This window comes from Littorina saxatilis, linkage group LG5 (assembly GCF_037325665.1).
Source record: "Littorina saxatilis isolate snail1 linkage group LG5, US_GU_Lsax_2.0, whole genome shotgun sequence".
NCBI lineage: Eukaryota > Metazoa > Mollusca > Gastropoda > Littorinimorpha > Littorinidae > Littorina > Littorina saxatilis.
This window is the reverse complement of record NC_090249.1, coordinates 10,442,800-10,456,576: the sequence shown is the minus strand read 5'-3', so window position 1 is coordinate 10,456,576 and position 13,777 is coordinate 10,442,800. Positions and strand designations below refer to the sequence as shown.

The 13,777-nt window shown below is 42.2% G+C and overlaps 1 protein-coding gene across 1 annotated transcript in view; it reads right to left on the bottom strand.

Moving 5' to 3' along the window:
- LOC138966273 (tubulin beta-2 chain-like) overlaps nucleotides 1-3,266 on the bottom strand; it is a 29,595-nt gene extending 26,329 nt beyond the window's left edge. The window contains exon 1 of the mRNA XM_070338425.1: nucleotides 3,112-3,266. Coding sequence (XP_070194526.1) covers nucleotides 3,112-3,168 — 57 coding nt within the window. The 5' untranslated portion in view covers nucleotides 3,169-3,266. The remainder of the gene's footprint in view (nucleotides 1-3,111) is intronic.
- Nucleotides 3,267-13,777: the final 10,511 nt, after the last annotated feature.

Below are 13,777 nucleotides of genomic sequence, written 5' to 3'. Positions count from 1 at the left end.
GTATCAGGTGCAGTACAGCTGGTTATTTGCAGGGAAGAAGGTTCGTATACTAGAAAAGCATTTCTTTCCATTTCTATCTTTTATTCGCCTTTAATTGCGAATAGTATTTCGACCACGTCAAGGACAAAACTGACATGTCAGATGAATCCTGACTCGGCCATGCGTGACCCCCGGGTTCTCGAGACAACAAACAACAAACAGCAAACAAACAAACAAACAATGATCACACAAACAATTGAACAAACACATAAACAAACAAAAAACAAACAAACAAACTTGAAATATTCACAACTATAGCTATATGACTCATTTCTCATGTACTGGTTTGTGTGCTGGAAATATGTTTTCTGTTATTGTCACTTACAGCGATATCCCTAGAACTGCTTTCCTCCTAAAGATGTATTCTCTTTATTACCAGCAGTTCTGTATCAGGGTTAGTTCTTCATTTGGCAGTAACAATAATTCGTGCTATGGGAATATTGTTTAATGTTGCTGGTATTCACAGAAATACACATGAATCAAACTGCTTTTTGGTCTTCAAAGAAGCAGTCAGCGTCTCGACATCTTAACTACCAGTATTTCTGTTTCAGAGGGGGGCTGAATTGGAAGCTGCGTTTCGCCGTTTCAGGTCAACGGTGTTATCGCATCACGGCATTTACAGCAACGTCCACACAAATGCTTTCATTTAAAAGGAATAATTACTGTCTCTTTTTAAATGCTGGCAGTTCTATCACAGAACTATGGCCTGAAGCTATGTTCTGAATTACCAGTCTTGGAAACACTGTGACTGGCATTTATAGCGGCCCAGGCTGACCCCCACCCCCAATAAAACAAGGGTCATGACTCCATATTAAAACATACAGTTAGTGTCACAAAAACCCAGTGCAAATTCTGAGTCACATTGGTAGGTCTGGTTTGGGAAACCTATTATCACTGTTTGTCTTAGCAAATTCAAACTGAATCACCTCTTTCGTAACTTTCAGTGGCAGAGTCGCGTTTATATTATATATCAGCTATTTGTTCTAGGCAGTTTCGAAGCAGGGCCGGCTGCGTTTTGGAATTCCGGTCAATGGTTTGCAAAGCATGATCATACAATGAAATGTGGCATGCAAAAAACGGTATATAAACTAGCAGCATAAAACGAAAGGCGCATGAGCGCGATTGCGATTTCCGGGCCGCGCGTTTATTTGGTCTTTTTGCCTTTTTGCACGTGTACACGACTTTAGCTGCGTAACCTTATGCATGCATATCGCAGGTGCCTCGCGATGGCCTAAAAGCTGCGAACACACGCGCGCACACACACACACACACACACACACACACAAAGAAAGACAGAGAGAGACAGAGACAGAGAGACTGAGACAGAGAGAGACAGACACACAGAGAGGCAAACAGACAGACACACAGAGGCACAGAGAGTGACAGGGTTTACCCTTTGGGCGCATGCAGGGCTGCCCGAAAGACATCTGCTACAACGATCATCGTAACCTTATCGGGCTTCTCAGATCAGCCTGCCACTTTTCGTCAAGCGCGGCATACAAAAAGTTCCAAAAGGTGCAGGAAAACAAGGAAAGAATGAGAGTGTATGTTTGCAAAAAATCGTCAGAACACTAGGGAAGAGGAAGACGACGATCTAGAAGAGGGGGAAAACGAGGGGGGGGGAGGTGGTTAGCAAAGTGTTTTTGTGCAGGCGGGGGGGGGGGGGGGGGGGTTGGTGGAAAAAAAAGAAACCACTCCCACCCAACAGAACTTGACTGTGTGAAAAACACAAGCATAGGCGCAGTTAGGGAGAAGGCGAATGAAAAAATGGACAAGGGCTACAGGCATAGGCAAGAAACATCAGTTCTAGTAAGTTTTGCAAACGAGAGAGAGAAATGCCAAAATAAACAATTTTGACTAATTTTAACGGATCAAAAGATACAGGGCAACATTTTGAACAGAAGAAAGGGAAAGAAAAAAACACAAGTATGCTAGCATGCTAAATACGTCTTCAACACCAACTGAGCAAAATTCTTGATGGAAAAAAAAATACAAGAGACAGAAAAATACTACTTCAGCCTTGCCCTTAAAACCTTGTAATTCCTAGTTCTGTTGCTGCAAATACTGTTTTCTAAGCGTGTCAGGTCCCCACTCTGTTATCTTTGAAAACGAAAAGTACAGCAAGAATGTTTGAACCATGGTGTTAATAATTGTGTTTTCTCTACAAACACAGCTCCTGCCTCGTACGAGGGCCAGTGCCGTAACTCTTGGCTGTCGCTGAAAGCGGTGCATTTCCTCTGGTAAAGCTATGCACAGACCGCTAACGACGTGTATAGGTCAAAGACTTGCCATGATGGCTCATGCGTGATGGTTCATAAACACGGACATATGCAGAGGAACGGAAATAAAAACAGTACGGAGAAAGGTCTGTGAGCAAGAAGCCGGCAGGGTTCTGCACTGCGGGACAGTGGAACCCCCCCATTTACGACCTACAAAAATCTGAGAAACTCAGACTATCAATATAACAAAAATTGAGAAAGGAGATAGTCTTCAATTGGGAGGTTAAAAAGAGGGGGGTGGGGCACTGTATTGTCCAGCTGGTCAGTTAGGTTTCATGTAAGCCGCTGATTTGAGTCCAAAAAAAAAGATAAAAGTAACCTGTGGCAGTCATCAAATCTAACCATTGTGCGCAAAACGTAGCCGAAAACAAACCTAACTCAGAATCATACGGGGTCACACGACTTATCAAACAAACATCTCAAGGAAAACAAGATGGAAAGAAAAAGAAGAGTTTTTGCAGTTGTTCTGCCGTTTTAAGTTCAGTTCAGAGAATTGAATGGTTAAATCAACTAACGTTTTAGTCCTGTTTGTGTGTGTGTGTGTGTGTGTGTGTGTGTGTGTGTGTGTGTGTGTGTGTGTGTGTGTGTGTGTTTGTGTGTGTGTGTGTGTGTGTGTGTGTGTGTGTGTGTGTGTGTGTGTGTGTGTGTGTGTGTGTGTGTGTGTGCTACCACTCGCTCGCATTTCAATTTTTTTTTTAAATCGCATGAACCTGGTATCACACAGCAAGCCATGGCCATGTAGTTTTCTCTACTGATATGAACAATAAGCATGCGTAAAATTGATCACACTTACCTTCGCACCTATCTGGTTGCCGCATTGACCGGCCTGCACGTGCACTATCTCCCGCATGACGTTACAAAGACCACGACAGATGACGCGTAAATCCCCGTGACTGATGACGTCACAATCAAACTCCAACAAGAAATGGCAGTAAAAAAAAATGTCTACACTGACGAAAAAAGAAAGCCGCCCGTTTTTACACTAACGGAAGCGTATGTCTTTTCCACTTCAGCCGATAGTCTATCCTGCTGTTTGGAAAACGAATTACACTTTTTTCTCTTGAAAATCCTTTCACAATCTTCATAAATTAGTCATTCACACGTGAGCCACGTGAGCATCTTCCAAGTCGATTTCCTTTCTTTTTCTTTTTTCTTCTTCTTCTTTTTAACCGTCTGCAGATTCAAGGTGATGTTGAAATGTTGCGCAGCTGCTTTGTCTCCGTGCACCGCTGCATTAGCCGTTGGATACTGAGACACGAAGAAGCTCTTTCCTACTTTTGCCTTCAATGCCGTCCTGTCTTGTGCAATATGAATCGTTTGAAGATGGGTTTACGCAGCATCCACTGCAGTTATCGTATGATGATATTTATCAACAGAAGGGCCCGCTTTTCGTCTGAGTAAAGTTTGTCTTTTTTTCTCCAGTTTCGTTCCGCCATGTGCAATATGAATCGTATTAAGTATATTTTTCGCAGCATCCACTGCACTTGTATGATAATTATCTGCAGAAGGCCCCCCTTTCCTGTAAAGTAAATTGTGTCTCTTCTCTCCAATTTTGTTCTGTCTTGTGCAATACGAATCGTAGGTATGAAGTATTTTTCTTTGCAGCTTCCACCACGGCTATTGTATGATAATTATCCACAGGAGGTCCTCGTTTTTTAAAGAACTGTTTTCGCCTTTTCCTTTTATCGTCCGTAGATTCAAACAGTCATGGAAACAGGCGTGCACCTGCTCCGCTCAGTGCAATGTTGCGTGTGTTCTGCCAGTGGATGAATTCAGGTGAAGGTGCACTTTGAAATCACACTCTGCTCGCGTCCATTTCTTGAAGCCGAGAAGTCTATCACGCAGCAGACCTGGGTTTCTTCAACTGAAGAACTGAAGAAACAGTAAAAGAAATTGAAGGATGATCAGGAAAAAAAAATAGTTCTCTGTTTAATCTTTGCAGCATTTGAAAGCTAATTAATTACATGTAGCTACTTTTATCTGCCAACGGTAGCACGTACCTTCATATCATGCGCGCGCGCACACACACGCACACACACGCACACGCACGCACACACACACACTCTCACTCTCTCTCTTTCTTTCTCTCTCTCTCTCACATACACACAAACACACACACACACACATACACATACACACACTAACAAACACATACACACACACACTCACAGGTACACACAGAAACACCCACACACACACACACACACACACACACGCGGCACTTAAAGCTTACGCACACATACACACGCTCCTACTTCAATAATGTTTACTACTAGGCTTATATATATGTGCACATCCTAGATACTGGGTCACAACTATGGGACATGGACACCAGGAAAAAAAGTAGGACTGAATTGAGTGAAATACTCTTTTTTAAGTGCAAAAGACATGCCTGTATCTTTTTCTGTCAAAGAGAGGACCTTTCATATCGGGGTTTCTTTAGAAATGACAATTAGACACATGCAGTACGCTCTATGTCGTGGGTTACATGGTTTCCACTTTAGGCTTCAATATCCCACAGGAAAGAACTTTAGCTCAGTTATTGCATGTGGCATGTGGACAACATTGATAAATAAATATGCAAACATGAAAGTTTGAAATTACAAGTTTCCATAAGTTAACTAGATCGAAGTAGAAAGTGGAAACCGTAACCCACGCAATTTCCAGGTGCACAAGTTTTTCTTGTAGGTCAAATGTAGCAACTAGCCTTTTGGGCACCCTTTTGGGTTTTAATACATGATAGAAAGATTTAAGTGAGCAAAAAGTTTTCGATCTGTGCTGACTGGGTTTATGTGTATAGAGATAATACTGTCGTGAGTTACATGGAAACCATAGTTTGTAATGTCTTTTATTTCCAAAGAAAAGAACTAAAACTTGATTATTGCAATTTGCATGTGGACAACATTGATAAATAAATATGCAAACATGAAAGTTTGAAATTACAAGTTTCCATAAGTTAACTAGATCGAAGTAGAAAGTGGAAACCGTAACCCACGCAATTTCCAGGCGCAAAAGTTTTTTTTGTAGGTCAAATGTAGCAACTAGCCTTTTGGGCACCCTTTTGGGTTTTAATACATGATAGAAAGATTTAAGTGAGCAAAAAGTTTTCGATCTGTGCTCACTGGGTTTATGTGTATAGAGATAATACTGTCGTGAGTTTCATGGAAACCATATTTCGTTATGTCTTTTATTTCCAAAGAAAAGAACTAAAACTTGATTATTGCATGTGGACTACATAGATAAATAACTATGCATACATGAAAGTTTGAAATTTTCAAGTTTCCATAAGCGACAATCCTAAATGAGAGAATTAATCGATTGTCGATCGTGCATTGCAGAAGAATCGAAAATTTCATAATGGCGCCGATCATGAGAACACATGTGCTGCTCAAACTTTGCACCAGATCAAGCTTTAATCAGCAAAATATCGCAAAATTCGTCGATGAATATATGCTACAATTGTCAAAAAAGATTTTACAGGTCTCAAACAGTGAAGATACAGCGTGGTCTGTCGTGAGTTACGTCTCAAAAACCGGAAACGAATACGATTGGGTGGATAAATTCTCATTGTCTATTCACATGACCGGGTCAAACGTCATGAATGGAACTTTCCACGGTGTTCCCGCGATCTCACAACGCGTGTGTGATAGGCAATGCGGGATTTGTCGTCTGCTGTGGCCATGCTTTCGTGCATTACAGATGGAAACGAAACAAGGGTGGGGTACATTCAAGCGCGATTATAAGCTGAAATAAATTTGTTTCCTACCGTAGTGCTGTGTTTTGAAAACCTAAATGTTGTTGAAATAAATAAATAATGACTTTGAATAACTTTGAGGTTTCCTTTGTTCAGCAGATCGCATTTTTTGATGAAGTTGAAACCGGAAACGACGGTAACCCACGATTACGTGTTTTCTTTGCCGATCAAACTCCCAGAAGAAGAAAAATAGATGTAATTCTTGAGTGTGTATGTCGAGAATAATCCTTCAGCTGACCCATAAACATCACAATAAAATTCACAGAGCTTTATTCTCCATTATGTACAGCTGCAACACAGACTGGTGTATTTTTGTCCCAGTTTTAGGTGCTGTTTTGGGGGCATTTTGGCTAAAAATTAAATCGTTTAAAACCCACAGCAATGTTTGGAAACCCAAACTTGGTTGTTACAGTAAGTCAAATCCATCCCCTTTGACATCAAAGCATCCCCTTTGTCATCCATTGCTCAGAGATATTGTGACAGTCATTCAAAGTTGACAACCCATAGTATTTCCCATTATCTAGGACGTGCACATATAGAAGATAGCTTCCTGCTCCACTATGCTTTTTACATTTAGTCAAGTTTTGACTAAATGTTTTAACATAGAGGGGGAATCGAGACGAGAGTCGTGGTGTATGTGTGTGTGTGTGTGTGTGTGTGTGTGTGTGTGTGTCTGTGTGTGTCTGTGTGTGTGTGTGTAGAGCGATTCAGACTAAACTACTGGACCGATCTTTATGAAATTTGACATGAGAGTTCCTGGGAATGATATCCCCGGACGTTTTTTTTTATTTTTCCGATAAATACCTTAGATGACGTCATATCCGGCTTTTTGTAAAAGTTGAGGCGGCACTGTCACACCCTCATTTTTCAATCAAATTGATTGAAATTTTGGCCAAGCAATCTTCGACGAAGGCCGGACTTTGGTATTGCATTTCAGGTTGGTGGCTTAAAAACTACCTAATGAATTTGGTCATTAAAAATCGGAAACTTGTCATTAAAAATGTATTTTTTTTAAACGATCCAAAAACAATTTCATGTTATTCTTCGTCATTTTCTGATTCCAAAAACATATACATATGTTATATTTGGATTACAAACAAGCTCTGAAAATTAAAAATATGAAAATTATGATTAAAATTAATTGTCCAAAATCGATTTAGAAACAATTTCATCTTATTCCTTGTCGGTCCCTGATTCCAAAAACACATAGATATGATATGTTTGGATTAAAATCAAACTCAGTACGCTAAAAAGAATAGAGATACAGAAAAGCGTGTTATCGTGCTCATCGCGACCATTACCGCACTATTCTGGCTTGTCGATGTCACTGCCTTTGCCACGAGCGGTGGACTGACGATACTACATGTACGAGTATGCGGTCTTGGTGATAAAATGCAGTGCGTTCAGTTTCATTCTGTGAGTTCGACAGCTTGACTAAATGTTGTTATTTCGCCTTACGCGACTTGTTTTTCTTTCTTAAATTTAAGGATGTACTTTCATAAATCACGTTGCTATTTGCTTGAGTATTGTGGTAGATACTGTACCTCTGGTATAAATATCAAGCAGAGTCCAAAAACAGATACACTGCTAATGTTCCGTAATCCCCCAAAAATAACAAAATAACAATGAAAGTTAGTTGTTGGAACGTTACATGTTTGAGAAAATAGGAAACCTTCACAATAATTATTAGGCTAGTTAATTAAAAATTTCTTCATTCCACATACCCTAAAAATGGACACCGGGCCTTCCTTTCAGGGTTGTACGAAGAATACTTGAATGTCCATTTTCATTGTACATAAACGTGGACATTTGTCTTTTGGCACCACATCACATTACTCATAACACAAAGACAACAATCATAGCATTATCGTACATAAATATGATCAACCGGCTTTTATACATAAGCATTACGATTGACAAAAGGGTATTTCCTGGCAAAATTGTATAGGCGTAGATAAAAAATGTCCACCAAAATACCCGTGTGACCTGGAATAATAGGCCGTGAAAGGTGGATGCAGCGCCTAAAGGCAGTCGATCTACTGGCCGATGTGAATGTGTGATATATTGTGTAAAAAAGTCCATCTCACACGGCATTAATAGGTAACATGCGCCTTGAGTCGCCTTGTGTGGTGAGATACGTGCGCGATATAAATCCTCGTAAATAAATAAATAAATAAATAAAATAAGCATTACAAAAAATGAGCATCATTTGTCAATACTTTCAGGACACCCGCTACACGACTTACGTTTATCGCATTAGTTATGTCAAAAAAGTAGTCCGGCGGAGCGTGTTCGGCCCATTTGTCTCTCATAGGATGCTGAAATCTCATTTCGTACAAGCATCAGCTTTACATTTTTTTCCGTCTATTTACAAACCCTACCACTTTCTCGTATTAGCCACCTCTTTGTTTTATGATGTATCTATCTGTCTCTGTCTGCCTTCGCTGGCCTCCGTATATGTCTGTTTGTCTCTGTCTTTCGTTGTCAGTCTCTGTCTGCCTGTCTGTCTGTCTCTCTGTTTCCAACAAACACACACACACACACACACACACACACACACTCTCTCACACACACACACACTTAAACAAACACTCATGCACGCATGCACATACACACACTGGGACACACAAAGACACTCACACACATACACCTTTGAGCACACCTACCTCCATATAACTTTTTTCCAGCAGCAGTCTTTTAAAAACTATCCCACTCCCAGAAACAAAAGATGGGAACACTGACTAACAAAGTCCAGAGAAAAGGAACTGACTGATACAGGTAAGTCTCCCAGGTCGGAGTGTGTTCGCCGCCGAGTGTTTCCCACAGGTTTACTCACCTGGAAAACTTGGCTCTTTTACTATCCTCCCTGCGAATTCTGGCATTGGAAACTCTGGGCCTCTCGTACAAGGGGTGCTCGGGCGTTTTGTTTTTTGTGCTTAGCCACTGTTATTCTCGGCTCACTTTACTTGTACAATGACGTCCTACGCCCACCCCCACCCCCCACCCCCCCTCCCTCCCCTCTATCCCTTTTCATGTACAAAGCTCGTGTGTAATGGCTATAGTCAATCTGTTTAGCACCAAAAAATGCCATCAGAAGGCATTTTTATATAGCAATCTGAAATTTGCTGTGATGATACCTAACACCATGCTGAATATAAAAAATGGTAGCAGCCAATTTTGAACACTCTAAGTTAGACAGGGCTGTGTCCGCAATCTAGGTCAAATAAAATACCCTTAGAATGCTCGTATTTCTAATCAAGAGCACAGGTTATTACTTTTCGTACACGTTTGATGCTAATACAGCTTAACAATGATAAGAGGTAAACATTTACTTCACACAAATAACAAGATTCAAAAATACAATTTTAAGTGTCTGGCCTGACCCCATAAAAATCTACCCCCCCCCCCCCCCAAAAAAAAAAAAAAAAAAACACCACAAACATTTCATGAGTTCAGCTTTCACAAACAAGTTGAGTATGAATTTTCACACTCGTTAGGACAAAATGAAATATTTTATAGCCAGGGGCGGACGAGGGGGGGGGGCACGTGCCCCCCCCCCCCCCCCCCCGAATAACATTTTTTTTTGGAAAGCTGATTTTATGACCATTTCTAAGTTCAAATGGCACCAGATGGCACCATTTTGCTTCTTTGGGCCAAAATTGTTTCCGGGGGGGCATGCCCCCGGAACCCCCTAGCAAAGTCGGGCGCTTCGCGCCCATCATATTCACTTTCGATTCAAAGTGCCCCCCCCCCCCCCCTTACAAAGCAACTGATCCGCCCCTGTATAGCTCTTGCCCAGTCAGATCTCTCTTAACTCTACAAGGACTGAGCATGACGTACATCTGTTTTCACTCACCCAAGTATGCAGTTAATCCTGATGACAATCCCCACCACAGCCACAAAGCGCAGTACACTTCAGATGCACTGATGCACACTTCCAGCGGCCTCTGCACACTTTCTTGCAACCACACTTTATGAGTTCGTAGCAGGCATCCTGGGCCTGACACAGTGTCATCCACACAGGCTGCCAGAGCTGGCCTTCCTTTTTCCATCCATACTCAGAAGGAGAAGGAAGCTCCGGAGTTTTTTCAAGGCACTGGCTCTACACGCGTCCTTGAAAAGCTGCTCGGAGGACATGTTGCTTGAGAGCATCAGATGTTGGTGGAATGAACTCGATGGATCTGTTCCGCTGAGAAAAGAGTTTTTCTCGTGCCTCGTTCACTTTCAAACAAGAGCTGCTGCGGTCATACATCAAGACCACAAAACGTTCTATGATTTCAAAGGTTGAAGAAGTCACTTGCTCGCTGCAGGATGCGATCTGAAGAAATGCTTTTGTGACTTCAGGATACACGCTCCACGTCTGCCATCCCTTAGCTTTTCCGTGCCCTGCAAAGAAGGAAACCGTATCACACCCCGTAAGGGCGTGGAATACTGGTAACGACGTGCACTTGTCCGGGCTGACGCAATTTCGTGCGCTGGGATGTTCTTGATGTGCTTCCCAGTTCCAAACGCCACCCACATCTCCTCTGCTTGAAGTTTACGTGCAACGGAGACGGCAAATACGATGACGTCAGTGTCTGCAGTCCTGATGATGATCCTTGTTTGGCCCTGTTTGACACAGTCCGCAGCATGCAGAAAGAGCCTTGTGTCTGCCTCCTCATGCGTGCACGGCTCCAAGCCTTCGGTTGTGTAACTGTTATTAGAGCAAACAACTTTCTCGTTAGAAGTGCTCACAATCAGTTTTCCGAGATCAACCACACATCTCGAAATTTCTTTTGCTAGAAACTGGAAGAGCTCTTCTTTGTTTGCGTTGTTGCTTAGGAAGCCTTTCCAGTTTGTAGGAATTGGTGCTGCACCTGAGACTCTCCTGCGCTGTCCCTGGCTTCTTTTCTGTCTTGTTGCTGTCTTCAGGCTGTCTGCGCGGTAAACATCCCAGACGACATCAACTCGCTGTACACTGCTCAGTTGCTGTAACATGTAAGGCATGAAAACCGTTTCACTGTAGTCGTGAAATGTCCTGCACAGCTTTGGAGACAACATCTGAATAATGAAAGCACCATCAAGGATCTTTGCAGAATGATTAGTGATGTCTTGGCATTGGGTTTCAACGCCCAGAAGTAGCGTGTCGTTGTGGACAGGAGTCAGCTCTGCGTCAAGAAGCTCATCAAGAACGTTGAGCTCTTCCTCAGTGGGCATGACGACTTCAGGGATACTTTCTGTGGCATTGTCATACAGCAAGCGGTCATGTTCAGCAGAAGCATACTCCCCGTTTGATGCACAGCGCTCGAGGCAGGCAAGTAAATCAGACTTTTTACCAGACCTCATTTCTGACAGCTTGGCAAGAGAAGGGGGGAAGGGTTGATTTTCATGTCTGAAAAACTCTTCCATGTTTCCTTGTCTTACCTGGCAGGCTATATATAACCTTGAAAACAGAGAACAGTCAGTTAGGTCATTGGAAATACGTATAACCCTATCATAGGAAACTGACAGACCCAGATTGTACAGAATATCAATAATACCATGCTTCCTGGTCTCGGCGTGTATTTTCAGTCCGAGTTAAACAGGAAGCGGAGTTTCCTTCTCTTTTGCATGGTTACGACGGGTGTCCTTCAAGGGATCTCTTGGTGCAGGTTTTCTGCTTTCAAATACGAGGAACTGAGAAATGGTAAGCGCTGCCTGTGACTACTTTTGTCCTAATGCAGCCTCCTCTTGTGATGGATTGCTTGTTTTGATGGAGTTTCCTGGCCCATCCAAAATCATACTGACGAGAGCTTTCAACGAAGATGGTGTTGCATTTTCTTGGCAGTTTTCAAGGAAATCCCCATTGAAGTTTTACTGCTTCGAGAAAATCTCTCTGCGGACAATCTTGGCGGCTTGTGCAAGCAGCAAGGCGTCGGAATCATGATCAACAACCTTGCTCACTGCATATCCCAGGTCACGTTTGAAGACAAGAGTAGCATCTCTTTCGCGACCTGTATTGCATTCTTGAAGCTCAGGGCATGCATCCAGTAGTTTCTGTCTGAGTCTTGTGGTATGCAGACTGCAACTAACTCCAAGCTCCTGTAGTCGAGTATTGTACAGTGTGCAAAGTTTTGACATACGGAACACAGGGGCTGTTGTTTCGTCATGTTCAAAACTCTGGATATATGACACCAGCTCAGCAAAAGCAATGCCATGACAAACAGAACTGTTGCTCTGGTCACAGTTCAGTTCCTTTTCGTATTTATTGGCACGATTGTACAGGGAAATCAAACATTTCAGATGATATTGTGAATCTGTAGCAATCATATCTCCAGCAGCAAGCTTTTTAAGCAAGTCCTTGTCTTGAAGAAGGTTAGCTGCATGTCTCACCTTATAGTCCAGTCCAAATGTTGCTGCGCTGTACAACTTGCCAGAGCTCTCATTACAAAAGAAACAAATATCTTTGGATGACGCCGGAGTGCCAGCAGATCGTCTTGTTTTGGCTGAGCTGCAGGTGGCTGCTCTGTCCTCTGCCTGCCGTTTCTCAGCTTTCTTTTGAAGTCTTTCCAAACTTCGCTTGCCCATTTTTTCTCTGCAAGACTTATGCCACGATGCACTATTTTTCTGAACAGTCTCTTTAATCCCAGATCCATCATCTAGTTGAAATACCCCCACAGTTACAGGAAGGTCAAAACCGCATGCAAGAAACTGTTGGACATTTTCAGCAAACAAAGTGTATCCTTCGCCACTCCTTGTACCCACTGCTGGGCAGTTCAGATGTTCTGTTGTCTTGTTCTGACAGAAAATGCATCGACTCCAGTCAACAACAGGTGACTGTGAAGTTGAGGGTTCACAAAATGGATCAACATCTTTGTAGTGTTTCGCCATATTTTTCCTGCAGAAAAAAGTTAACGTAACTTAATAGTTTTTCTCAAATATGGTGTAAGCCTTTTCTGAGAGCAAAAGGGTCTTTTAATAAACAAACAAAAATATATATAAAAAAATATATACAAGATTTTTTTTCAAACGCACTCCGTTTATACAAATCATAGAAGACAGAACTGCTCCTAAAAACAGAAAAACAAAAATAAATAAATAAACAATGAAAGACGAACGTTGACACTGAAAGCCGTAGGGTCTGGGAAGCAAAACCAACTGTTTTTTCAGTATAATATGCTATCCTTACCAAAAAAACGAAGCTGTTTTGTGACCTTGCTCTCTTCTCAATATGTCAAAAGTCGCGTACCATACTTTTTCACTCGGCGACCAAAATAATGATTGCATCATGAAAAAAACCCGCATGCACTTTCAAAGTGAAGTAAAGGTACTCCAATAAAACAAAATTTTAAACAAACGTCACTTACCATATGTGTAGATGTCGCAAAAGGATGATGCAGCGATTCAACTGACACGCCGGTTCGGCAGTCCAGCGGTGTACGTGACCGCAAAGCACGCGCTCGAATCACGACAGAATATCGCTACACTGCTATGTTTTTCCATTCTAACCTTGCTTTGGTAGGAGTCGTGTGTTATCCACACAACAGCTGATGATGAGTGACATTTCCCTACATGAGCGTTGTAATGACGTGTCAAATCATGGAATGCGTCTGCTCTCAAAAACCAAAACATTGGCGGCAGAAAAAGGAAGTGGCCCGCCACATTGATGGCCAGCCATCTGTGCCGCAACTTCATCGCGTGTTTTTTAAGGGTGGATTCCACCCAAAGTAGGACTCTACAAGGTGGC